The following is a 27,474-nucleotide window of genomic DNA, read 5'->3' on the forward strand; positions in this document are numbered from 1 at the left end:
TTTTATATAAAAGAGATAATTTCCACAATTTTTTAGTAACGATATGTACACATCAGTGTATATAATGTTTTGAGTAATGATATATACCCGGCAACTATGTGATATTTATTTAAGACAAAACTTACCGTGTAATGTTTTGGTAGAAAATATGTGTGCATATATCATTACTCTTTTTTTTCCTCAATGCATTGCATTTTTTTTTCTGCTCAATGCTGCATATTTTGACAAGTCTTACAAAAATTAGTATTTATAGTTCAAAAGTAGTGCCCTTAAAATGAGAAATGATGTATACTTGTGTCGAAAAAGTACCACATTGTACTGACAAATTTTCCAAAAATGAATGAATAACAATACACTCAAAAACACTCATTCCCTACAATGTTGGAAACTAAAGTCCCATACACCATTGATAGAAAATAGAGGATCATGAGACCATAGCTTAACCTTTGATTACATGGTGTCCTTCTTCTTCTTCCCCATTTTAAGAACCGTGGTCAAGGGCACTGTCAAGGGACCTTGTCAAAACTTTACAATCTTCTTATTTGATGGAGTATAAACATGTAATAGCAGAAGTTACAATTGAATTAAATTCTTGAAAAAGTATGTACCAAAGACAAACCAACCAACAAGGAAAAAGGTAAAGAAGGCCAAGAACATTAGAAATGTGGAGCCTCCAAAAGCAACTCCAAGACCGACAACTACAAGAAATGGTAAGAAAGACTTCACCATGGAAGCTTTGCTGACCCATTTACCCTTTAGAAAGATTAGAGCAGCCAGGTTGACCACATTCCACCCACCAGTTGAGAACCGTAACCTATTTAGACTATTGGCCACAAATGAATGGCAATTGCAAGTGAAAAGGCTGTATGAGCGGTGCTGGAATTCCTGCGTGCTCTTCCGAATTGCCTCATCCCATGTCAATATCTCACTTTCAGGTTCATCATGCTGTTGATCCTCAAACATAGGATGAGAAAATGCATGACACTGCTGACCAAAACATAGAGAAGCATCAGTTGAACCAGAAAAAAATCAGTTAGTGTTAACTAAAAAACATTGTCTAATATTGGGATAATAACAGCTAGCATGAACTACAACTAATAGCTGATACAAATCACTTTGGCATTTGGTGAAAGTGCTATAATGTGCCAAGCAGATTGTTCAATATACCTTTTCTTTACTAATTGGGAGGTAGCGAGCGACTGCTCCAAAAGCAAAGTTATCCACAGACACAAAATTTGGACCAGCAAAGTCCAAAATCACACCATCCTCTCTGCATATGCCAATGTGACCAATAAAAGGAATCAGCCATGAAATAACAGGAAGGGGAGTCCATACAATGCAGCACGGAAACCGGGCTCTTTTAGGGTCAATCTGCAAAACTGGTTCCATCATAAATTGGTTCTCAGGATCTGCATTTGATTCCATCTATAAGAAAACACAACCAAATTGTGTCGACCAATTAGATAAGAAACATGAATTTTGTTACCAAACCTTTAACATAGGCTGATCACCTAATGTTAGTTTCTCTAAAAGTCATGTTTTTGCACTCGCAAATTTTCAAAAAACAGAACATTTGCAAAAGTCACTCTTGATTCATAGTGACAGACTGTTAAACATCATATTCATACCAAGTAATTATTCAAGTAATTAAATGATCAAATATTGACTTAAAAGAAGGTGAGCCGAATAAAACCAAATCATTCAAGAAGATCATGGGACATAAAAAATGTACATATATGAGATCAAAATCAAAATTCAAAATCAGGGTGTTGATAAAGCATGAATTTTGATGCTTATGATTCCAATAAATACCGTACAGTTGCATAAAAATATAATCTTCTAAATTTTTGACTTCACATTACACTATACAAGTGCCAACCAAAACAGATAAATCAGATTGAGCCCCTTTGCTCAAACTATATGTCAAACAAACCAGTAAAAGCAAATAATAAGATCAGTTTACTATAAACGAGCAACAAGAAGTAGTAAAAACTTAAATTTGTTTCATCGTCATATATCCTAAACCTAATATTGTAACAATAAACCCGTATATATTTTAACCTCATTATGATAATTTAGCCCTAATTAGATGCCCATTAATTGAAATCAACGCTAAACGCTCGGCTTGCACATAATTCTACGTCTGAACAGAGCGAATAAAAGGGAAATTACCTTCGAATCGGGCAATGTAAGAAAAAAAATGGAATGGGAATGAGGGAAGCGAGTTATCGATCAGAATAAACCCTAAAAAATATTCGAGTCGAAATCAATACTTTTTTTTTTCTTCCAGCTGTCGTAATAATCAAAACGACAGATGATCTGAAAAAACGACATATAATCAGATAAAACGACAGGTTTTTTATACGCCGGCGGCGATAGTTGTTGTTGTTTAAGATTTAAGTAATTTGCTGGCTTTTTAAATTTTTTACATTAATTTATAAATATTTTTTTTTGGAGAAATTTATAAATAAAATTGTTAAAATTATTTTTTATTGTTAAATATTAAATATTAAAAAGTTCAACTTTATCTAACAACTCATTAATAAATCTGATAATATAAAATTATATATCAAATTTCAAATTTAAATTAGAAAAAAATAACATTATTTATATAAAAAAAAAGAAATTAAAATAATATTGTAAGTATAATACCATAGAATCTAGAACCAATTTAATTGAGATTGTTCGTTTACAGGATATGGGATTATCTTTAGTCAAAAAATTATTAATTAGGTGAAATATATCATAGATTGTGACTATTTATCATCACAATCTTAATCATAATCTATTAACACTTAATAGACCTTTTTGTTTCCTAGATTTAGATGTGGTAATTCAAATTATAATTAGATTAAATTAATTTATCAACATATGCTAAAAGATAATATGAAATAATAAAAAAATGAGGGATTATCTTTTGTCAAAAAAACAACAATATACAGCACATAACTCGCTTTGTAGACTTTTTCTTTAAATAAATCTTTCTTTTATTGGCAAATTAAAAATATTTATCTCTGAAAAACATAATAAATATCTTGACAGATGAATTAATTTGAAATTAAAATTCCTAGCCGACTAGAATTCATCTCTGAGACTATAAATAAATGAGTTCACTGCTTATTGCAAAACATAAAAAAATAAAAAAAAATAGGAAGAAGAGTAAAAACCAATATGATCACTATGTGTTCAGTATGGTCAAGAATGGTTTTTTTGTTTGTGCTTATTCTTCTTATTAATGTTAAGGTCTCTAATGGAGGACAAACCAGTGGTTATGTTAGAAACCCTTCACCGTCCATTGACATGCCACTCGAAGCTTTTCCTCCTCCTCATGGTTTCAATGCACCAGAACAGGTTTCCTTTCTTCATTCCTTATTTTGATAGTAATAATAATAAAAAAAAGAACATACAAATTATTATTATTATTAGGATTTATAACTGTTTTAAAAAAATTATCGGACTTTATATTTTGTAAAATGATTCAAATAGACTCTTAAACTCAAATTTTGATAAAGAAGAAATTGAATATAATTTTTAAGCAGAATGATTTTAATTTTGTTATGAATTATTAGTTTAGTGAATCATTTGTGATTTTAGTTGAAATTTTTTTGAATAAAATCAAGATTATGGTACTATTTCGACCATTTTACATAAGTACAAAAAAATAATTTGTACAAACAGGTAATGAAACAAAATATAATTCATTATTATTTTGGAGTTGTAAAGATGGTGTTTTTATATATGATGTGGTTTAATGATCAGGTTCATATAACACAAGGAGACCAAGTAGGGAGGAGTGTGATTGTTTCATGGGTGACACCAATAAAGCTTTACCCTAATTATGTGAGGTATTGGGAAGAAGGCAACCACAAGCACAACCACATGGCTCGTGCCACAACCACATCTTACAGATATTATAATTACACTTCTGCCTTTATTCACCATGCTACCATTAAAAGATTAAAGGTAATTAATTATAATTATAATAATAATCTCAACTCAACTCAACTAATAGGGTATGTTTGGCAAAATAAGATTCTTTTTATATATAGGTTTCGTCTTGAAAAATAAAAATATGTAAAAGTACAAGACAAGTAACTTTTTTTTGTTTAGATAATAATAATTTCAAAGTGTTTAACAATGGATGAGTAAGTCATGATTTCTAAAAATTAGGGTAATTCTCTAGTGGTAGGCAGATCTTCCAACAATTTTAAAAAATTGTAAATAATTTATTGTGTTGAAATCAAGATTCAAACAACTTATTTTACCTAATAGTAAATTTTTCAGAATTTCTTGAACTCTACTATAATTACAATGTACACGATTATTATAATAACCATAATTATAACTTGGCACACAACTGGTCTCTATTTTAGGAATACAATTATTCTAATTTAGAAAATTTTTGAGAACCCTATCTTTTTTCAAAATAAATTTTGACAAAATTGTATTCCACTCAATTAGAAATCCATGGTATATTGTGTGAATTTTCGACATCTTATCTAGAAGGTGATTTTGCAAATGACTTTGGTTTAAGTAAGAAAGATTGAGAAATACTACCATCTGATTTGAATCATTCTCAATAGTGAGACGATCATCTTAGGGTGTCACCATGAGTATGATCGACGCTTCGACCATAACATATTTAGACGAAAGAATTCTCGGTTTTATTTTATCAAAATATAATAAAATGTGTTCTGACCTGACACCCCAACAAACACTGTCTGAAATTCTCAACACCCTCTAAACAAATTTTAAGCCCATTTTGCAAAGTTCCATGATTTATTTTCACCAATTTCTTAAAAGGGTTATCATCTCATGGGATTGATTGATGTATTATTCTTTTGGCAGTATGACACCCTTTACTCTTATGAGCTCGGACATGGCTCTGTGACTCGTCGTTTCTCCTTCAAAACTCCTCCTCCAGTAGGCCCGGACGTTACATACACATTTGGGGTTATTGGTCAGAATCTACAAAACTATTAACACTTATTATCTGAATGCTATCCTCTTGGGTTTTGAGTAACGGTGTTGGTTTTGTTTTTGGTAGGTGACTTGGGACAAACATATGACTCCAACCAAACGTTGGAACACTATGTGTCAAACCCCAAAGGACAAGCAATGTTGTTCATTGGAGATCTTTCATATGCAGACCATTATCAGTTCCATGACAGCAGGAGGTGGGATTCCTGGGCTCGTTTCGTCGAAAAGAGTACTGCTTATCAGCCATGGATTTGGACAGCAGGCAACCATGAACTCGATTTGGCACCTGAGATTGTAAGTCAATCCTCAACTCAACCAATGCACCACTCATGCTCTCTGCGCACTTATTGGTTTTTATATAAACTTCTCTTGTTCTTGTTTCAGGAAGAAAACGACCCTTTTAAGCCTTACATGCATAGATATCATGTACCTTATGAGGCTGCACAAAGTACTTCCCCACTTTGGTATTCCATTAAGCGTGCTTCAGCACACATAATTGTCCTGTCTTCGTACTCGGCATATGGTATGCATATCAAGTCTCAAAACTAGCATTTTTCTCTAGGGACTGGTTGACAAATTTTGTGGTGTTCTGTATGTGTTTGAAGGTAAATATACTCCACAGTACAATTGGCTTCAGAAAGAGTTTCAAAGGGTTGACAGATCAGAGACTCCATGGCTTATTGTGCTGCTTCACTCTCCTTGGTACAACAGCAACAATTACCACTACATGGAAGGAGAAAGCATGAGAGTCATGTTTGAACCTTGGTTTGTTCAAAACAAAGTGGACATTGTCTTTGCTGGTCATGTTCACTCCTATGAGCGTTCGGTAAATAACAGAAATCTCTTCTCCTAATTGTGAATTTGACATCTCTGATATATACCAATTTCATATGAAAATTATGGCATGTGTTACAATAGGAGAGAGTATCAAACATTCGATACAACATAGTCAATGGACTCAGTGCCCCAGTTAAGGATCCTTCTGCACCAATATACATAACTATTGGCGACGGTGGTAATATTGAAGGGGCTGCAAACAAGTAAGACTCACCATTTAAATCTTTTGTCTGAGAAAGCAGTCTTTACCATTCTTTAGAGTTATCTAACATGTTTGTCTGCTCATTTCTTGGGTGCAGTTTTACTGAACCACAGCCAAGTTACTCAGCATATAGAGAAGCAAGCTTTGGGCATGCCATTCTTGACATAAGAAATAGGACACATGCTTACTACACGTGGCACCGAAACCAAGATAGCGAGGCTGTTGCTGCTGATTCTCTTTGGCTATATAACAGACACTATTTTCCAGTGGAGGAGAACACATCATCTTCTACTATGGTTTAGGTTTAGGTTTAGGTTTAGGTCTTGTAGATTGTCTTGTTTTTAAGTATAATAAGTATGTTAACTTAATAACCTACCCTGCATGGTTGTGATTTAGCAAGTGTTGTTCAGATTTTGAGTAACTTTAGGTGTAACCATTATTAAGAGTACTATTTTTCTGTCATTTGTAGTACATACAAGTACTTTACAAGATTCTAAGTCTACAATTATTATTCTATAGTCCCAGAAACTATTAAATGTCAAAAACAAAAAAACTTGAACTTGTTACAAGTATGATTCATTGGCTTTGTTCCAAAGCACCACAAGACTCAACCTCAGTGTTTATCTAGTATTGTTGGGGAACTAAATCAAACTATATAACAACATAAATACATCTCAAAATCTTGAAGTATTCTCAGTGGAAATGATAAATGGCAGAGAGAGGGAGAGAGATCAGTATTATGCATTGCATATCTATATATAGACACATACTCTTCTTGACCCCTCACTCATGATCTCTCCTCTTTGATTTCATCTGCATGTTAAACAAACACAACTATAAGCAACCAACTATAGCTTACTTTCTAAGTGAGTAAAGTTAGTGTAATGATCACATACCTTTCTATGACAATACTTGTAATAATTATTCATTTGAGGTGTGAATTAATGGTTGGACAAGGGTAGATTTCTCAAAATTCTTTCCCTTATCATTATTTGACATTGAAGGAAGTTTCATGCTCTCTAGGGCAAACTTGCTTTCCTCATTCTTACCCCAAACCACTAAGTACAGACCAGTAGCAACCAACACTGTGCCGATAATCCTGCAATCCAAGCAAAACACAATAAGGTTCAATAGAGAAAACTTAAAGAACCTAAAAGAAAGAAGAAAAAAAATCATGTTGGAAATGATTAGACTTACCCTCCCAAGTGAAATTCTTCTCCTAAGACAATGGAGGCCAATATGGCCACAAGTAAGGTCTGTAGAGGCATATACAAGGAAACAAACACAGGGCCACTTTTGTCAGTAACCCATATCTGTATTGCAAAAGCCATGCCTGAAGCTACCAGACCCTGCAACCACCAATGCATAGTCAATAAACTAAACTTATTTTCCTCAAGATATAATTGTTGAGTAAAAAGTACTGCCTGTGATTGTGAAACTAACTAACCGAGTAGAAAAGAATGAAGAGCTCACTACTAGAGCCAAATTGCCAGGCTTGGAAATCTCGTTCAAATGTTGCTGCAATTACAAAAAATTGCAGTATACTGAAGAAGCAAGTATATGAGGTGACTGAGAGCCTTGCCGGGTATTTCTTTAAAAGTGGTGCTTGTAACACAAACCAACTAGACCAACATAGGCAACGGCAGAGAAGAATGATACAACCCAATGCCCAGTTCTTATCCTGATCATCTCCAAGTGTGGACATCAAATGAGACTGGTGGATCTGTAATGTTGGTTTATAGATAGTTGGTCCTCTATAGAGTGTTATGAGTGAAGCTCCAGCCACTGAAGACACAGTTCCAAGCACCTTAGCTATACCGTCTTTCCTGTTCAAGTGAACCTGTTCTAATCTACAAGCCAAACTCAATTGTAAGTGATTCTGTTCCATTTTAAGCTTTTAGACATTTGACAAGAAAAAGAGTGAATTCTATGTAACTTGCCTGAATATGGTTGCCATGATAAATGTTATAGCAGGAATAGCATTGTCCATGGCACAAGCGAAAGTTGGTGATGTTTTTTCCATTCCCACGAGGTACAATCCTTGATTTAATGTAATTCTGCTCAGAAACAAAATTCAAAACTTCAGATTGATCCAGATTTTCCAAGTAAAAAGACCATTGTCTTTGGGGAAAAAGAGCATATACATACCCAACTAGTCCATGGATAAAAAATTGTATCAGGAATGAAAAGCTTAAAGGTGGCCTATCTTTCCTGCATATATATAATAAACATTATTTAAACAATTATTGAAGAGAAAAATAAGAACCCAGAAACTAAAATCAAGAAGAGAATAGTTGGAACTTCTCCATGAAAGAAATTCTGGGAAGTACTTTATATTATAGAGCTAAAACCGCATACTTCTCTAAAACATATGCAAAGGGCATCAAGACAGAGAAGGCGATGATGTTCCTATAGAAAGGGAAAACTAGCTTGCTCACACCCATGTTGAGTGCAGTTTTAAGCAAGACATGGTTCCCGGCATGCCCCACCTGGAACAAAATGGAGGCCATGTGAACCTGAGCACTTTCAGGCACCTGGCACAGCCATCTGCCACCACCATCCGCCATGGAATGAAACAGTAGACTTGGAAGAAGAGCTTTATTCCAATCCAATGATGGGATAGTCAGTTCATGGAGCTTCAAGAGTTAAGATCGACTGAGTGAGAATTATATCCTATATATTAGTCAATATATGCCTTTTCGAACCATAAAAAGTCAAGCGTCACCCTTGTAAATATCCTAATTAAGAATTAGGAGTTTGTTTTATGCGAAAGTGAGTACTTACTTACAGCACAGGTATTCACTTCCCGGTGATATTTTGGCTCAAGAATGTCATATTATTTTGACTTCTATGAGTTTAACTTAAATATGTTGATACTTGCTAGCTATAGTGTTTGCTTAGTTGTGCAAATGGGTGAAACTGAGATTTATAGTCGAGTCATGTGGTAAAAAAATGTGCACCAAAACATACACTCACCTAAAGTGCTTTTATTGTAAATTAATTTATCGGTAAAATATCATTTTGGCTATAGTGTTTTTTTTTTAATATACGACTGGTCTATGTATTTTTTTAAATGACAATTCGGATGTTGTATTTTCCAAATGGATCAAAATAGTATAATATATTTAATTTTTGTCAAAATATTTTTAATTATAAAATTAATTTTTGGGTTGTTAGTGATATGATGGGTTCAGAGAAACAGAGAAAGTGGTCGAGGAGCTGAGAATGAAAAATTATATTTGAATTTTATTTTACTAAAATTGGATATAAGGTATTATTTTGATCTATTTTATAAAACATAAGACCCGAATTGTCATTTAACAAAACACAGGAACCGATCACGAACTCGAAAAAAATATAAGGGTCAAGCTGATATTTTTATGTATCAAAATATAACTTTGAAGAAAATATATTACATATATGAGAATCAAACCTCAGATCATACATACAATTAAAATATAATTAAGTGTAAGTGTAACTTTTTCTTAGAGGATTGAGTTATATAATTTACATATATGACATATCACAAGCAGGTGGATCGACTCTTTTGGTTTACCATCACAGGTACAAAGAAGTTTAGTAGTACTAAGTTCGTGATTAGAAAAATTATTGTATAATAAGCTTTTCATTTTCATTATTCTTTAAATTATTGAGAGTGAAAGTTGAGAGATTGTGATGATGGGTTAAATTTAAATTTAAATTTAAAGATTTGAATTGCTCTTTGATGACTTATTCTTGTATTAGGTTTGTTGTATATTATTAAAAAGTAATGATAAATGCACTAAAATATTATTCTAATTAACAAAACAGTACCATATCAGTTGGTGTAATGTTTCTGAAACTTATATGATAGTTCATTATTGGTATTGGTTTTTAAAGTGGATTTAGTATAATATCTCCCACGAGCCAACAACAATATTCCAATAATGAACTCCAATAATGAACCCGTACCAAATATTCCAAATTATGAGATGCTCCATCAACCTCAAAAATTGGTGTTCATTATTCCAAAGTGAATAATGAACTCTGCAATTTAAAAATTGGAATAATGAACTCTGCAATTTAATAGTATCAGAGTCATACTCCATCCTATCCTACTGACGAGTCTCTATCTCAAAATATGGCAAAAGAAACACCCTCCACGAGCTCTGCAAGTTCTAGTTCTCCTATAATATCTCCCTTGTCACTTACTCCTTCCCCATCTTTCCGCAAATCCACAGCCAATAAACTTGACTTTCTTTACGAACTATCATATGTTCCTGAAGAAAATAAGATTGCCAACAACAACCTTCCCTTGATAAACCCGTACCAAATATTCCCGAAATCTATCACTCCTTTTACCCGTTCCATTAAAGCACTTATCAAACCATCATATAAAGCCCCAAAAGAATATATCCAAGCCTCTAAATTCAGTGAGTACCAATTAAGACCTACTCCTGAGGTCCAATTTGTCACTTTACAAATCCCTCCTGAGTTCATTCCCGAGTGGATTGCGCAAGGATTCACCCATATACACTTTGGTGCCATTCGCTTAGCTATTTCTCTTCATGGCCGAAAGGGCCTTCCAATCGGCTGCCGAATGGGTCTGCTCGACACCCGAATGAGGAAATACCAACATGCAAGCATTGCCACCATAGAGACTACATTAAACGCAGGAACAGTAATAACTACGCTGTTTCCTAACTTTAATATGTCTCTCAAGGACAACCGTTTGACTGATGCTTTTAAAGTAGAAATCCAACTTTCTGGAATTAACCAAGATCTCAACTCCATTGGAGCTACTCTTCACTACCAGATGGCGTACATACTCCAAGATCACGCTCTGGATCTTTCCTTGCCAACAACTGACGAAGCATTACTGGTCACAGTGGACTCTACCCAAGTTCCAACTTGCACCCATATTCCAAGGCAAATCTCTACAGATGATCTTATGAAGATTTTTCCTAGTTCCTGGATAACAAATTATGAGATGCTCCATCAACCTCAAAAAGCTGTCCAGACTCTTACTGAACCATCTTATCACAAACGAGAGGATGGCTCTGTCGAGATAATCTTTGACAGAACTCAAACCAAGACTCCCAGTTGCTTTACCACCCAGTATATGATGACATCCATTACACCAGCTAATGTGGAAATCCAATCCTTCGATTCTCAAGGCAGTCCTATTTATGCTTTCGAATCTTCGGATGGACATAAGTATTGGGATGTTTGCGACTGCAAAAGTTGCCTAAAATCGGAAGATGACCTCCCAAAGCCAAAGCAGCGTCCAAGCTCAGGAAAACGGCTTAAGCAACGGCTGAGTCAAGGAGATAAAGAAATAGGATTGTTAGGACAACCCTCTGGGAAGTTTGACTATATAGTCAAATATTCTACTCCCAAAGGCTTACCTGACTCTCCTTCAGAACCAACTAGATGGAACATTGAGCTTCCGCCCACGGGCTCCCACGAGCCTCCACTTTCGGCTCCCCAAAAGAACATTTTGCCATGCTACAAAATGGATGCAACATCCTGGCGAAGCTTTTCCTGCTCAAAATCAGTTCCAACAAATTCCACAAGTATGTATGATGACTACCGCTGATTATGAGTCAGATTTTCCTCCACTTAAGAAGTTTGACAAGCAAAATGACCAAGGAACAGTCTCCCACCAACCAAAAGTTCAAAACCCTACAACCAGAAATGCAGACGGGACTCTTAGAAAGATATCTCCAGCCGAAGAAGTTCTCAATTGGCAATCAGAAAACATGATTGTCCAAAACAAGGTCTTGAAACAAGTTGAGTTACAAAATACCAGAATAGAGACGACAGTAAAACAATCCCAGAATACTGTCATTGACAAACTCACTGCAAAGATCCAACAAACTCATGAAGAACTTCTAGCTATCATCAAAGCAAACTCAGTTCCGATGCCAGTATTTTTAGCAAAAGAAGCTGAGATGAAAAGCCTCAAAACCCAATATGAATCCCTCAAGAACAGGTTCTGCCAACAAGAATCGACAACGACACCTTCAACCAGCTACTTGGGAACTTCGTCCCCGTTCAGGATAACTACGACGCCAGTCCCTTGGAAGTTTGCGACAATACCAAAAACCTCTCAGCCTTTTCCTATTACCGGATCTGTACAAGAAGACTCTGTTGTAAGATTGAGGCGCATGCTTGACGAAAACCAACAACAGAAGTTAATAAAGGGAAAGAAAAAAGAATCACCGAGCCAAATGACAGATGAACCCAAACAACTTATGGTTCATCCAGCCGCAAACCCTTTGTCACAAATGATTCGCCATACAAGCACTCTCCACATCGCAGATAGTGAAACGGACTCAACGGACTCAGAGGGACAAAGTTCTTCGACTAGTTCAGACAATTCTTCGGGTGACTGGTCTGAAGAAATAAGCTCAACTTCTGAGGATTCCATACTGAGTGACTCCGGAAGCTTATCCAGTAAAACTTTGTCTAGCGATGACGATGAAACATTTCCACATCTGATGGTGCAACTAGCTGAATCAAACTCACAGACCGAACCAATTATCACAAGTGAAGACGAAAGTGGAAATGAATCGACAACACCACATGTTCCCCCAAAACGGAAAAGTAAAGGTTCAAATTTTCAAACTTTTACTTTAGACGACCTCCCTCCATCAAGATGGCGCGAAAGGTTCCAGGAGTTTCAAGCATGTGGGAACATGTGGTGGAGGGAGGTCGTCTAAAGTAAAAGTTTAAAAATTTGAACCTTTACTTTTCCGTTTTGGGGGAACATGTGGTGTTGTCGATTCATTTCCACTTTCGTCTTCGCTTGTGATAATTGGTTCGGTCTGTGAGTTTGATTCAGCTGGTTGCACCATTAGATGTGGAAATGTTTCATCGTCATCGCTAGACAAAGTTTTACTGGATAAGCTTCCGGAGTCACTCAGTATGGAATCCTCAGAAGTTGAGCTTATTTCTTCAGACCAGTCACACGAAGAATTGTCTGAACTAGTCGAAGAACTTTGTCCCTCTGAGTCCGTTGAGTCTGTTTCACTATCTGCGATGTGGAGAGTGCTTGTATGGCGAATCATTTGTGACAAAGGGTTTGCGGCTGGATGAACCATAAGTTGTTTGGGTTCATCTGTCATTTGGCTCGGTGATTCTTTTTTCTTTCCCTTTTTTAACTTCTGTTGTTGGTTTTCGTCAAGCATGCACCTCAATCTTACAACAGAGTCTTCTTGTACAGATCCGGTAATAGGAAAAGGCTGAGAGGTTTTTGGTATTGTCGCAAACTTCTAAGGGACTGGCGTCGTAGCTATCCCGAACGGGGACGAAGTTGCCAAGTAGCTGGTTGAAGGTGCCGTTGTCGATTCTTGTTGGCAGAACCTGTTCTTGAGGGATTCATATTGGGTTTTGAGGCTCTTCATCTCAGCTTCTTTTGCTAAAAATACTGGCATCGGAACTGAGTTTGCTTTGATGATAGCTAGAAGTTCTTCATGAGTTTGTTGGATCTTTGCAGTGAGTTTGTCAATGACAGTATTCTGGGATTGTTTTACTGCCGTCTCTATTCTGGTATTTTGTAACTCAACTTGTTTCAAGACCTTGTTTTGGACAATCATGTTTTCTGATTGCCAATTGAGAACTTCTTCGGCCGGAGATATCTTTTTAAGAGTCCCGTCTGCATTTCTGGTTGTAGGGTTTTGAACTTTTGGTTGGTGAGAGACTGTTCCTTGGTCATTTTGCTTGTCAAACTTCTTAAGTGGAGAAAAATCTGACTCATAATTAGCGATAGTCATCATACATACTCCATCCTATCCTACTATAAGTTAATGTAGTCCATTAAATTGCAGAGTTCATTATTGCAATTTTTAAATTGCAGAGTTCATTATTGGATTCATCTAACCAGCCTTTGAATGTAGTATACTAATTTTGTGTTATTCTAATTTAGTATATCTCTTGTGTAGCATATGATTGATTCATTATTATAAGTCTTGGTTGCTTGTTTTGTAGTCCAGGAGTAAAAATACTTATAATAAAGTAGTAGCATAGGTAAGCAATGACACTTAATGAGTTCCTGTAGCTGTCACCCACTGAGTCATTATTGTTTGATTTGAGGACAACAAAACACTGAAAACAGTCACATAGGTTGGTGTCTTTTTCTATCTCAGGAAAGAAAAACGACAAGAAGAGGCATCTTTAGTTTACTACATTATTGAACCAAACCAAGCTATTATGGAGAAAACGACATCTTTGTTTGAGTTAAGAAAGGAAAAGCAATGGGATCTGGTTTTTTATTTTAAAAAAAAAATATTATGGCAGAATACAATATCAACAATCAGACACCAAACTCCTTTTTTTTATTCAATACCATACAATATTAAATATATTATGTCTTGAGCCTATGGAAGCCCATTCTTACATGTCAATGAAATGAAATATATATGAGCAATTTTAATTGCTTATTTACTAGTAGTAATATGAAGTAATATTAGCTTGACTAAGGTAAGTGTCATTTTTCAAAATTTTAGTCTTATTATAATGGGCTTTTTACACAAATATATATATATATATATTTATGAGCATAAAATTTATGTCCTAACTCATTAATTATAAAAAACTTATTACCATAAATAAAATATATTTCTCTTTTTTATTCTCCTCTCTACCTCATGTATTTCCTAACAATTTTCTCTATTTTCTTTCACAACAATGGTAGCCTTCTTACGCTGGCAACCAAAATGGATGTTGCACTTCTGGTCACTGTCGATGCCATCTCGAGTTCTTCTTTTTCTTCTTCGCATTCTTCTTCTTCTTCTTGGTCATTTCAGATCTATCAAATTTGTTTTTCAGATCTGATTTTTTTTTTCTAAATATGGTTAAGTAACTAGTTACTACCAAAATCGTTTTTTTTTTCTTTTAGATCTAGCTAAGTAATCAATAACCATCACTTTTTTCTTCTTTCAAATTTAGTTAAATAATCACTTACCATCACGATCAGTTTATGATATAACTTGCTTTTCGTTATTATTTATTTAAACCTATTATTTCGATAGTGTTAACTGGTTACCCATGTCACTACAAAAATAAAATAATTTTAATAATGGTATTCAGTTCCCACCACATCACTAAAAACATAAAACCAATTTCATAATGGTAATTGGTTAACACCGCTCCACTAAAAAAGGTGGTAATTGAAAACTACCATATCACAAAATATATGTACCCATAATGGTAACAGATACACCAAACTACTCATACAAATGAAAGAAGAAGAGGAGGGATGAAATTAAAAATGTGCTAAAGAAGCTTCCATGAACTCATCGCAGCACTAACAACCCGGAAATTGATCTTACAACTCTATACCCATATCGCTCCATGGCATCGAGTAAATGTAAGAGGCTCAGATCAAGGCACTAGAGGAGCTCCAACAAATGAGAGCTCAATAAGTCAAAACAAATAGTTGTACTAGAGGAAACCCTACAACATGTATTGAGAGGTCAACCAGCTTGCAGAGAAGATAGTGCTTAACCTTGAGTGCCTCAACCTAGAATTCTCATCTTGAATGAGCAACAGAGCATGAGAGAACTAGAAAAGAAATGACACCCTTAGTGGATCTCATCTCGAGATTATCAAGAGGGAGAAAGAGGGCGGGTAGACAACCTTGCCAAGGAAAAGAACAAGTCTATGTCAATACCTAATCACGTTGTAGTTAACGTACCAAGGATAGTTCGAAGAATCGTAGTGATGGTGGTTAGCAAAGCCCTCGCATGAACATGGAGATATATTTTTTAGAGAATCGGCCATAAATTACTTGTAGGGGTGCAGAGCGAGAAAATGAAGTTGGAGCCCTAACCAGAACATCTTGCTTGCAATCCGTGGTGACTAGCGTGCTCTAAATGAAATATTAAATTTGGTGTTAAGTACTACCCATCAACAAACAAACTGCATAAAACTTGCATACATTAGATTTCTAACCTCAATATAAAAAATTAATTGCCAATTAATTTAATCAAATTGCATAAACTACCAATGGGTATAAAATTGATCACAACAAAAAAATCAAACTAAAATACCACATTGAACAAAGAGAAAAAAAAAATACAAAAACAACATAAAAACATAAAAGATAACCATTTTGTTTTTTTTTTAAAGGGAACTGGTTTTATTAAACCACTCAAATTACAATTGAATGTTAGAGAAAATTTCCCACATGAAAGTGTGTGAGTGCATTCAACAACACATAAGAGCATGAGTTGCTCTACTTATCACCAATTAGTTTTGAGATGGAACCACATGTTTCTTACTATGCACCTCATTTGTAATGCCCCGAATTCTCCGGTGTGTTTAACGGCGTGAATAGTAGGCCAGGAGGGCCATACTTGCTTAATTGTGTTATTAATTGATAAAATGCATGTATATGTTGATTATATTATAATATGATGTGAAATGCATGCATGTGAGTCCATATTTCTAATTACAGGGGTGTGATGGTAATTTGGCCGTTGATGGTAAATTGTTTATTTGGATGCATGTTGATGATATATTTTGAGACCACATTATAATGTGGATTTGTTCGAGCTATTCGGCATGAGACGATCTTTAAGTATTAAAGTAGCGGTTTAGTCATAACGGGATTAAATTCGAGGCTCGGGGTGAGTCTCGGGATGCTTTAATGATTAGAATGTCGCCGGGAGTAAAAAGGGTAACGAGACATGAATTATTGGTGTTTGGGAATTTTGAGAATAGCGGGAATTGGAGAGAGTTAATTATGATTAACGAAATAGGTGAAGGATGACGATTTTACCCTTGGGGAGACATTAGAAGCTTTAAATGACCTAGGGGCATTAAGGTCATTTTGCTTGGGTTATATATGTTTTAAGTGACTGTAGAAGGTTATAGAACAAAAACAGAGTAAGGTCTTCTTCTTCCCGTACATCATTTCCTCTCTATCTTTCTTTGAGGATTTTGGTCCCAAGTTGAGGTAGCAAGCTAGGAAATCAAAGCTTGGAGGTTGTGGACTTAGTTCATCTTCTAAGGAGGATTCAAAACCAGTTGGAGGTAAGGAGTTGTCCATGAATTTCAGGTGTACTCTGTTTTCCTTTTAGTTTTCAGCATATGGTTTTTGATGTAGAAAGTTGGAATCAAGGGGAGTTTTTGTGTATGTTTGATTGGGTTTTGGTGAGGAGGTGATGTAGATGAGGTTTAGGGGTTGAATTGGATGTTTTGGTAAGGTTTGAGATGTGTTTGGAAGGTTGGTTTCAAGAGGAATCGCAAGGAGGGAGTTTCAGTGTTGCTGCTAGTCTGAAGCTGGCGCCCCAGCGCCAGTCCTAGCGCCCCAGCGCTATTCAGGGCAGAGAGCAGCCCTCTCTGTTTCTGGGGCAGCGCCCCAGCGCTGGTGGGTGGCGCCTAGGCGCTAGGTCAGTTTCAGGATGTGTTGTTTTTAGGGTTCGGGATGGTTTTTAAGGTTCGGGGGTTGGTTCCTTTGGCCCTTTTGAGTAGTTTGAGAGTCCTGAGAGTGGGGGATTGGTCACGGGAGTGTGGTTTAGTTTGTGAACCATTCATTGATTTATTTTATTAATGGTTTCTAATTGGTTATGATTAGGTAACCGCTAAGGAGTCTAAAGGTTGATTGTTCTCAGTGTTGTTCTTTTATTCATTCTAGCTCGAACCAGAGGTAAGAAAACTGCACCCCAAGTGTGACATGCTTGGATATTCATGAGGCATGCTGGTTGTGTAAATATGGACATGGATTGAATATAGAATGTTTAGCATATGTTGCTCACTTGTGCATAGTACTGACTCATTAGTCAGATTTGGCAAAGGTGCTAGTATCAACCGTGAAGCTGTGACTTATTAGTCAGGTTCGGCAGTGGTACTGGACACTGGTCACGTTAAGCTGACTCATTAGTCAGGACGGCCTTAGCGTTTTAACGCAAGCCAACAAAGATCAGATCTAATCGACTATCGACATTGAATGACTCAAAGAGCATTAATGCCAGACCGACCCCGAGGGTCGATGAATGAAATAAGCGCTTGGAGGCTAGTGGCTTACCTAGCAGCCACTCTCCCACTTGAAACAGTGACATGCTTGTTAGTCACTCAGTATGGTTTATCAGGACTGATCGACCCAAAACGGGTATGTTTAAAAATTTATATATCGCAAGCGCACGAATCGTCCATATAGAATAGTGATCGTGTAAGCAAGGATGTCGAACCCAAAGGAGTTGTCTAAAATCGAAAATGAAACTATTTTAAATCAAAAATAATAAATTCTAACCTAGCTCCAAAGATTGATGAGTTTTAATATTATGAACATAAAATAAAAGATTGAAAAATAAAGCTATTTAAGAGAATAAAAATAAAGCAATAGTGAGTTGAAAATAAGTGTTAAAAGAAAAGATTATTAAGATACTAGAATCCACAAAATGTAAGTTTAATAATATTTATTAGTATATTGATTCCCAAGTTTTAGTGATAGTTAAAATAATTTAAACTATCATTTTCCAAAAATATTTATAATTTTAAGCACAAATTTCTTATAAAAAGATATGATTTTTCTTCACTTTTCAAAATTATAATTTCAAAGCATTTAGTGTAAATCAATCTAATGAAATAACAAATAAATCAATGAAAATTATTTATAAGGCAAAACATAATATTTTTGTTCTAAGCATGGATGTGTACAATTTAATGACACATCTTACACAAAGAATATTATGTTTATGCACTAATGAAGAACAAAGTGTAAATATGTTCTAACAATCTAAAATATAAGATATTTAAGATGAAAGAAATATATGAAGAAGAAAAATCCATAGACTTTGTTGCATTACAAGGGAAATCAACATACAACATAAATATTACCTAGTTACAAGTTGCTTCATCATGATCTTAATAATCTTATGAAAAAGATTAGAAGCACATAACTAGAGTAGAAATTACAAAATAAATGACATACATACTTGCAAAATGCTCTTGAAAAACCCAAATGGAAGAGAGAATGGTAGAGAGAAAATGAGAGAAAAAGATGGTAACCAAAAACATTAAGCACCCTAAAATGGTCTTGAAATACCATATTTATAGTCAAAATGAGATTGTTAAAATAATCAATTTAAATTAATTAAATTGATTAAATTAATTAAGTAAAATAAATATAGTATGTAGAGGTAAAATATAGGGTGTAATGATGATGTTGTGGTGAAAATGTGTAGACAAAATGGTAAAAAGTTGGCAATTTTATCATAGGGGACATTGTGGGCTCAAGATAAATGCAGGTGGCTAGACAGGCAGCTGGTCTGTGACTGGGCCGAATGGGCCTGGCAGATGGCCTTTGGGGTGATGCGCTGATGAAGCTGCAGCTGGGCGTGAAGGGAGGCTTGGGCTGAATTGATGAGGTTGACTTGGAATGAAGGCTGGAACATGTGAAGGCTGAAGGAATTGGAATGGTCACGTGGGAAGCTGGGGCATTTATGCTTGGCATGGGAGTGTGTTGGCTGAATGGTGAAGAGCTTGAGGGAGAAAAGCTGATGGAGGTGGTAGTGGGCCTGGCGGGCCTGGACTGGGCCGAAGGTGGCAGAGGCTCATTTGGGCTTATCAAAAATGCCAACTTCTTTGACATTTGCCACTTTTCTTCTTTGTTTTTTCTTTCTCCTCAAGAGCAAATAAACTACAACCACTTCCCTATAAAAAAAAAACATAAATTAAATTAAAATCAAATATTTTCAATAATAAATTATACAATAAAAGTTTCATGAAAATATTAATTAAAACTTAAGCTCAACATTACATCTTTTTACTCCTAACTTAACAATATTAATTTTAAATAATTAAACTACAACATTTTACAATAATATAAATATAAAAACACACAAAAGTATAGAAAATCATGATAAGACAAATAAATTCAAAATTACTTAAAAACTTAATAAATTATTTAAAAACTCAAGAATTAAGCAACAATTAGCATATAAAATATGGTAAAATAACTCTAATTTGGAGAGTTATCAAGGACCTGTATTTCTTAACAATTTTCTCTATTTTCTTTCACAACAATGGTAGCCTTCTTACGCTGGCAACCAAAATGGATGTCGCACTTCTGGTCACTGTCCATGCCATCTCGAGTTCTTCTTTTTCTTCTTTGCATTCTTCTTCTTCTTCTTGGTCATTTCAGATCTATCAAATTTGTTTTTCAAATCTGATTTTTTTTTCTTCTAAATATGGTTAAGTAACTTGTTACTACCAAAATCGTTTTTTTTTTCTTTTAGATCTAGCTAAGTAATCAATAACCATCACTTTTTTCTTCTTTCAAATTTAGTTAAATAATCACTTACCATCACGATTAGTTTATGATATAACTTGCTTTTTGTTATTATTTATTTAAGCCTATTATTTCGATAGTGTTAACTGGTTACCCATGACACTACAAAAATAAAATAATTTTAATAATGGTATTCAGTTCCCACCACATCACTAAAAACATAAAACCAATTTCATAGGGAGCAACCCCATTTTTCACCTTGAATTGTCGTTTTCGGATGTAATTGAAGGCAAAGAGGGAAGATTTCGTGAGACTCTTCAAATATTTCTTAGTTTTTATTGATTCCTGTCAAAAGGAATTAATTTGAAAACTACCATATCACAAAATATATGTACCCATAATGGTAACAGATACACCAAACTACTCATACAAATGAAAGAAGAAGAGGAGGGATGAAATTAAAAATGTGCTAAAGAAGCTTCCATGAACTCATCGCAGCACTAACAACCCGGAAATTGATCTTACAACTCTATACCCATATCGCTCCATGGCATCGAGTAAATGTAAGAGGCTCAGATCAAGGCACTAGAGGAGCTCCAACAAATGAGAGCTCAATAAGTCAAAACAAATAGTTGTACTAGAGGAAACCCTACAACATGTATTGAGAGGTCAACCAGCTTGCAGAGAATATAGTGCTTAACCTCGAGTGCCTCAACCTAGAACTCTCATCTTGAATGAGCAACAGAGCATGAGAGAACTAGAAAAGAAATGACACCCTTATTAGTGGATCTCATCTCGAGATTATCAGGAGGGAGAAAGAGGGCGAGTAGACAACCTTGCCCAAGGAAAAGAACAAGTCTATGTCAATACCTAATCACGTTGTAGTTAACGTACCAAGGATAGTTTGAAGAATTGTAGTGATGGTGGTTAGCAAAGCCCTCGCATGAACATGGAGATATATTTATCAGAGAATCGGCCACAAATTACTTGTAGGGGTGCAGAGCGAGAAAATGAAGTTCGAGCCCTAACCAGAACATCTTGCTTGCAATTCGTGATGACTAGCGTGCTCTAAATGAAATATTAAATTTGGTGTTAAGTACTACCCATCAACAAACAAACTGCATAAAACTTGCATACATTAGATTTCTAACCTCAATATAAAAAATTAATTGCCAATTAATTTAATCAAATTGAATAAACTACCAATGGGTATTGTTATTCCCATTTCCTGCCTTGGGCCCGAGACGGTGGTCCAGGCCCATACTCTAGGTGATTGGATTTGGGCCCAGCCCAGGCCCACTTAGCAGGGGAATGACCGGGAACGACGGCCCAAGTGGGATCTAGACTTGGACAGTGTCCAGGATGGATGATCCAGGACGATAGTCCGGGAGACGTATGGCCAGTTGGGGTTACGGCTGAGGTGTACGCAAAACGGTCCTGGAGCCTGTAAACGGTCCGGGCCTGTGGTAAACGGAGAGGGACAGAGGTAAACGAACCCGGGTCAAGCCCTCCCCGTTGGCAAGAAAAGGCATCCGTGACCTTGAAGCCGCCCCACGACGCGTGGGGGTTGTCCCCACTTTTCTCCTGCAGAAAAGGCCACCTCGGGATTGCACGCCGCTGGTTCAGACCTGCGTTGCCAGTGCACTGACTGGCTTTGCCCCCTGAATTTTCCTCGTAACTCGGAGTGCCCAGACCAAAAGCCCCATTTTATCGGGCGAAATATAGTCATTGGACTGCCCTATTGGGCCTTAATAGTTCTTAGTCTTTTGTATTTTTATCATTTGTATTGGGCTTCCACCAGAGAAACCAAGGGTACCCATATCTTTGGTGGGCCCGGGTCATGCCCGGCCCAAACCCAGTGCTCCTATGGGCCTATAAATACAGGCGATAGAGCGCTGGGGAAGGGATCTCTTTTCGACTTACATACAGTTACTCTGTCAAAACATAGAGAAAAACTCCATTGTAAAAGACTTTCCAAGCTCTAATACAACTGACTCGTGGACTAAGGCTCATTAACGCCCCAACCACGTAAAAACCTTGTTTTTGTCTTCCACATTCCATATCATTAATCTTATATAATATTCATTAATATAGTTTCTGAAAATCTCGGTAAACAGGTATAAAATTAATCATGACAAAAAAATCAAACTAAAATACCACATTGAACAAAGAGAAAAAAATAATACAAAAACAACATAAAAACATAAAAGATAACCATTTTGTTTTTTTTTAAGGGAACTGGTTTTATTAAACCACTCAAATTACAATTGAATGTTAGAGAAAATTTTCCACATGAAAGTGTGTGAGTGCATTCAACAGCACATAAGAGCATGAGTTGCTCTACTTATCACCAATTAGTTTTTGAGATGGAACCACATGTTTTTTACCATGCACCTCATTCCACTCACTAAACCACCTTCCACATTCTAACATGGTATCACGAGCCAAAGAAAACTCTAACAAGTATACACGATCCAAATCCAATTTCGGTCCAAAAGATTCGGAGATAGTGAGCCAAAGAGCCACTTGCGATCGAACAGTCCAAGATTGGTGGGAAAAAATAGCCACCATCTCGAGGGAAGATGTTAGAGAAAATATCCCACATGAAAAGTGTGTTGGTATATTCAACAATACATAAGAGCATGTGTTACTCCACTCATCATCAATTTATTTTGAAATGGAACCGCATGTTTCTTACCATGCACCTCATTCCACTTATTAAATCATCTTCCATATTCTTAGAAAGTCTGCCTCAATAAGCATATCAACATATGATGAGGCAGCCGAATTCCAATTGAAAGTTCTAAAATATCATTTCGAACTATACTTGCAACATAAAAAATACAAAACTTAACTAAAATTCACAATAACGAACATAAATTAAATTAAATTTCTTCAACTACAAAAAAGTATCCAAAATAACTCAATTTTGATTAAACTTGTCAAAGTTAATATCAAACCAACTGATGCTGTCATATTCTTGTTATTTCCTTGATTTTCACGTTGATTTTTAATTTCTTTCCAAATTTTTCTATTTCATCTATAATTTGTGTGAACTAGTTTCATTTGATAACGACTAGTAAAGATTTCTTACTCTCTCAAAAAATATATATATATATATAATTTGTATGGATAAGATCTCTTACAACAAAAGTTTAGATTCACATATCACAATTATAGAAGTCATGGCTAGTGGGGCCTTTTCGTCATCAATAAACTGCCACAACTATTCCTTTCAGCGTAACCAATTATAGAAGTGTTGAAGGTTTACTCTATATGAGACTGAAAAAACTAAAAAACGAGATTGTTAATAAAGGACCAAGAATGTTATAAAATAATATGAGAAAAAAATTGGTTATTTCTGAAAATCAAATAGGTATTTTTTGCTTGTATTTTTCTTCAAAATATAAAGAAAAATAATAAAAAGAAGAAAGTGAATGGAGTCTTTATTTTATTTTTTATTTTTGACATATTGTTATGGTGTCTTCTCTATATTTATAAATTATTATTTATCTTTTAAAGAAAAATAAAGTTTTATTGATGTATTTTAAATAATGAAGTATTAGCAGGTCTTCTGTTTAATAAAAGAAAAAGATAAGTTTCACATTCTATGCATCATAGAGGGTGCTAATTAAAAAATATATTACGTATAATAAAGATTTCAAAATAATGTCGTTCTTTGACACTCTACCCAAAAAAGAAATTTCACATTCTATACATCATAAAGGGTGCTGATTAAAAGATATACTAGGCATAATAAAGATTTCAAAATAATGTCACTATTTGACACTCTACCCAAAGTACCCTTGTCATTTTCCCCTCACTTCTCACTTCTCTCTTCCCTCTCTCTCTCGGTTCATTCTCTCTCACCTCACGACACCACCACCCACGACAGCAACACCACCACCAACACCAGTAAAACCTCCATAATTTCGGCCACCTTGTAGAGATAAACACAATATACCCAAAGAAACATAGATTTTAATGATTTTTTGATTAGAAATTTATGGGTAATTAATTGTCTCTCAAATATAATGATGTTTCTTTCATTTAAGATACTAAATACTGCATTTCGAACAGATCTGGGCATGATTTTTAGGTTTTTTTGCGATTTTTTTTAAGATTTGAAACTCTGAAATCTGAAGAAAATCGACATTGCTCGATGGTAGTTCGTTGGTGCTCGATGCCAGCTCGACGGGGCCTTCAAAATCATGATTTTTCATGAAAAAACGATTTTGCTCAATGGTGGTTCGATGGTGCTCGATGCAATTATTGCAAGAGACATAAATTTTCACTCAGGTGTCTGTTTGGGGTGATTTTTTCAAGATCTACACGTTTTAGATACTCATATGCACATTTGGGAAGTTTAAAACTTGAAAACATACCAAAAGATGTCTTAAACATTAGGTATGCTTGCACTTTTGTATTTTTTACAAGTGTTATACTTCACAAATGTGCATATGAGCATGTCAAACGTGTAGATCTTGAAAAAATACCCAAAATAAAAAAAAATCACCCCAAATGGACACTCGAGTGAAAAATTATGTCTCTTGCAAGAATTGCATCAAGCACCATCGAGAAAAGTCATTTTTTATTGAAAAATCATGATTTTGAAGGCCCCATTGAGCACTATCGAACCACCATCGAGCAATGTCGATTTTAGTTTCAGATCTAAAAAAAATCGCAAAAATCTTGCCCAAATCTGTTAGAAATACAGTATTTAGTGTGGTGGTGGTGTTAGTGGTGTCGTGAGGTGAGAGAGAGTGAACTAAGAGAGAGAGAAGGGGAAGAGAGAAGAGAGAAATGTGAAGTGAAAAGTGAGGGGGAAATAGTAAGAGTATTTTGGGTAAAGTGCCAAAAAGTAGCCTTATTTTAAAATCTTTAATATGCGTAGCATTTTTTTTTAAATAGTAACATTTATCAACCCTACAAACTAAAATTTCCCAAGACAAACTTATTTGAATAAAAAAATCTGATACATATAGAAATATTTGATTCAATATTACAGCCTCAACATCCAAAACTGTAAAATCTTATTTTCTACCACAATACATACATGGCACAAATGTAGATTCAATATTAATCCAGTCCAAAATCTGGCCTAGTGATGATGATGTACATATCTTGGCATGCTTTTTTGCTTATACATATCTCATATATCTATAGCTATATAATAATAAAAAAAAGCTTATTTATTGGAAGTTGGAAGTAATGGATCTACTAAGTCAGATTTCCCAAAACTTCTTGTGTTAGGATTCTCTGAGGTTTGACCAACATCAGCATTTTCTTTGGCTAATTTGCTTTCTAAGCTTTTTCCCCATACTACTAAGTAAAGCCCTGAAATAATTAACACTGCTCCAATAATCCTGTCACAAAAAGAAAAGAAAAACTTAAACACAAAGAGCCAAACATATATAATATACATGTTGAAATTAAAAAAAAAAAAAAAAAAAAGGTATTCTACTCACCCTCCTAAGTAGAATTCTTCACCTAAAAGTAGGGAAGCTATTAAAGCAACAAGCAAGGTCTGTAATGGGAAATACAGTGAAACAAACACAGGACCACCCTTGTCAATCACCCATATCTGTATAGCGAAAGCCATTCCTGAGGACACTGCACCCTGCAAAAACCATGTATGATTATTAGTCAACCATGGTTTTTTTTTAAAAGAGTAACAAAGGGTTACCGAAATATGTTATGATAAGATTACGAACTGCGTAAAAAATGTCCCAGAATTCAGCAGTGGAGTGAATTTTCCAGGCTGTGGAGTCTCTTTCAACCCATGCTGCAATCGCCAAGAACTGTACAAGACCAAAGAAGCAAGTGTATGAGGTGACTGCGAGTCTGGCTGGATATCTCTTCAGAACTGGAGCTTGTAACACTATCCAACCAGACCAAGATAGGCAGTGGATTATCAAACAAATGCAGCCAAAGGTCCAGTTCTTCTCCTTGACATCTCCCATTGAAGATAGCTGAGAAAACTGGTCTAGAGTTGTGGTAGTACTTGGCTTGTATATGGTTGGTCCTTTGTATAGTGTCATTAAAGTTGCTCCGGCAACTGAAGCCACTGTTCCAATCACCTTAGCTTTACCATCTCTTCTACTCAAATTCACATGCTCAAATCTACAATTAATCAAAAAAAAAAAAAAAAACTAATATAAGTAATCCAATGTATGTATATACTTACTAGCTAGCTAGGGCTTAGTTATATATATTCTAAATTCTTTACCTGAACAAGACAGCCATGATAAAAGTTGTGGCTGGTATAGCATTCTCTATAGCAGAAGTAAAAGTTGGTGTAGTGTTATCCAATCCCAAAAGATAAAATCCTTGATTTGATGTGATCCTGTCAAGAAAAAACAGGCTTTCATTTAATAACACTCTGTTTTTGCCAAAAAAAGAAAAGGAAACATATGTACATTAACATACCCAATCAGTCCAAGGACAAAGAATTGCATCAAAAAGGAGAGTGACATTTTTGGTCTTTCCTTCCTACGCATAACAAAAGATGAAACTTTTAACACAAGCACACACACACACACACATATATATATATATGTATATATTTGTGTATGATTGTACGTACTTCTCCAAAACATAAGCAAAGGGAATAAGAAGAAGCATGGCGATGAGGTTCCTGTAAACAGGAAAAATGAGCTTGCTGACTCCCAAGTCCAGTGCAGCTCTAACAAAGACATGGTTCCCAGCATAAGCAAACTGCAACACAGTCAAGGCCATGTGCAGCTTCGCACGTTCAGGCACCATGAACGATGAGCTCTTGGCCGGTGTCGAACCGGTGCCGTCGTCGGCCATTACTAGTACTAGATCAGAAAGCTACCTTTTAATGAGGAGAGTGCTCCTGTAAATAAATGTATACATGTGAAAGCGTTTTCTTACTAGTAGATTAGATAATAGCTTTACTTTCATTAAATAATTAATATATATATATATATTTATATAGATTGTTGTTACTTAGCTCGATCCTCCAATGTTAAAACCAACAACGATATGATAACTTCTTGTGGTACGGTCCACATTAGCAATTCTCATTTATTTATCTTAGAAAAAAGTAACAATAAGTCTGATAATTAATATACTTGTTTTTAGTCTATTGTGACACAAAATAAATGAGCTTATACTATTTAAATTGTGAGGTGGCAATTTGATTGATTTTCTTTTAATCGATTTTAATTTTAATATTATATATAGTGACCCAGGGTCGGTTAAGCTTTTAGTC

The 27,474-nt window shown here is 35.3% G+C and overlaps 4 protein-coding genes across 5 annotated transcripts; 1 reads left to right on the top strand and 3 right to left on the bottom strand.

Moving 5' to 3' along the window:
* Positions 1-264: 264 nt before the first annotated feature.
* On the bottom strand, positions 265-2,260 carry LOC133812709 (protein RTE1-HOMOLOG). Of its 2 annotated transcripts, none has more exons than XM_062246509.1 (3): positions 2,173-2,260; positions 1,168-1,425; positions 265-984 (listed from the first exon to the last, which is right to left on the bottom strand). In XM_062246509.1, exons 2-3 carry the CDS (start codon positions 1,423-1,425, stop codon positions 574-576), a joined length of 669 nt encoding a protein of 222 aa, XP_062102493.1. In that variant the 5' UTR covers positions 2,173-2,260; the 3' UTR covers positions 265-573. The 2 variants fall into 2 exon arrangements, with proteins under 2 accessions (XP_062102493.1, XP_062102492.1); XM_062246508.1 differs by having other exon boundaries at positions 265-987.
* Positions 2,261-3,158: 898 nt separating this feature from the next.
* On the top strand, positions 3,159-6,433 carry LOC133812710 (purple acid phosphatase 5). Its single transcript, XM_062246510.1, has 8 exons — positions 3,159-3,351; positions 3,760-3,963; positions 4,849-4,960; positions 5,048-5,274; positions 5,365-5,503; positions 5,586-5,806; positions 5,899-6,020; positions 6,117-6,433. Exons 1-8 carry the CDS (start codon positions 3,172-3,174, stop codon positions 6,319-6,321), a joined length of 1,410 nt encoding a protein of 469 aa, XP_062102494.1. The 5' UTR covers positions 3,159-3,171; the 3' UTR covers positions 6,322-6,433.
* Positions 6,434-6,568: 135 nt separating this feature from the next.
* On the bottom strand, positions 6,569-8,686 carry LOC133812711 (protein WALLS ARE THIN 1-like). The gene is made up of 7 exons (XM_062246511.1): positions 8,378-8,686; positions 8,168-8,230; positions 7,960-8,076; positions 7,467-7,869; positions 7,217-7,368; positions 6,916-7,118; positions 6,569-6,832 (listed from the first exon to the last, which is right to left on the bottom strand). Exons 1-6 carry the CDS (start codon positions 8,584-8,586, stop codon positions 6,941-6,943), a joined length of 1,122 nt encoding a protein of 373 aa, XP_062102495.1. The 5' UTR covers positions 8,587-8,686; the 3' UTR covers positions 6,569-6,832; positions 6,916-6,940.
* A 16,493-nt stretch (positions 8,687-25,179) lies between these two features.
* Positions 25,180-27,156, bottom strand: LOC133782016 (protein WALLS ARE THIN 1-like). Its single transcript, XM_062221159.1, has 6 exons — positions 26,824-27,156; positions 26,667-26,729; positions 26,467-26,583; positions 25,952-26,360; positions 25,706-25,857; positions 25,180-25,603 (listed from the first exon to the last, which is right to left on the bottom strand). Exons 1-6 carry the CDS (start codon positions 27,048-27,050, stop codon positions 25,426-25,428), a joined length of 1,146 nt encoding a protein of 381 aa, XP_062077143.1. The 5' UTR covers positions 27,051-27,156; the 3' UTR covers positions 25,180-25,425.
* Positions 27,157-27,474: the final 318 nt, after the last annotated feature.

The sequence above is a fragment of the Humulus lupulus genome, chromosome 1 (genome assembly GCF_963169125.1).
Source record: "Humulus lupulus chromosome 1, drHumLupu1.1, whole genome shotgun sequence".
Classification (NCBI taxonomy): Eukaryota; Viridiplantae; Streptophyta; class Magnoliopsida; order Rosales; family Cannabaceae; genus Humulus; species Humulus lupulus.

What these genes read in the sequence shown, in the direction of transcription:
- LOC133782016 (XM_062221159.1), bottom strand. Translation starts at nt 27,050, where the DNA reads ATGGCCGACGACGGCACCGGTTCGACACCGGCCAAGAGCTCATCGTTC. An exon ending in TTTGCTTATGTTTTGGAGAA is followed by an intron (nt 26,730 to 26,823) that starts GTACGTACAATC and finishes TGTTATGCGTAG; the next exon opens with GAAGGAAAGACCAAAAATGT. An exon ending in TTTGTCCTTGGACTGATTGG is followed by an intron (nt 26,584 to 26,666) that starts GTATGTTAATGT and finishes TTTTCTTGACAG; the next exon opens with GATCACATCAAATCAAGGAT.
- LOC133812709 (XM_062246508.1), bottom strand. Translation starts at nt 1,425, where the DNA reads ATGGAATCAAATGCAGATCCTGAGAACCAATTTATGATGGAACCAGTT. An exon ending in TCCCAATTAGTAAAGAAAAG is followed by an intron (nt 988 to 1,167) that starts GTATATTGAACA and finishes TGTTTTGGTCAG; the next exon opens with CAGTGTCATGCATTTTCTCA.
- LOC133812711 (XM_062246511.1), bottom strand. Translation starts at nt 8,586, where the DNA reads ATGGCGGATGGTGGTGGCAGATGGCTGTGCCAGGTGCCTGAAAGTGCT. An exon ending in TTTGCATATGTTTTAGAGAA is followed by an intron (nt 8,231 to 8,377) that starts GTATGCGGTTTT and finishes ATATATATGCAG; the next exon opens with GAAAGATAGGCCACCTTTAA. An exon ending in TCTTCATTCTTTTCTACTCG is followed by an intron (nt 7,369 to 7,466) that starts GTTAGTTAGTTT and finishes TGGTGGTTGCAG; the next exon opens with GGTCTGGTAGCTTCAGGCAT.
- LOC133812710 (XM_062246510.1), top strand. Translation starts at nt 3,172, where the DNA reads ATGATCACTATGTGTTCAGTATGGTCAAGAATGGTTTTTTTGTTTGTG. An exon ending in GTTTCAATGCACCAGAACAG is followed by an intron (nt 3,352 to 3,759) that starts GTTTCCTTTCTT and finishes TTTAATGATCAG; the next exon opens with GTTCATATAACACAAGGAGA. An exon ending in ATACACATTTGGGGTTATTG is followed by an intron (nt 4,961 to 5,047) that starts GTCAGAATCTAC and finishes TGTTTTTGGTAG; the next exon opens with GTGACTTGGGACAAACATAT.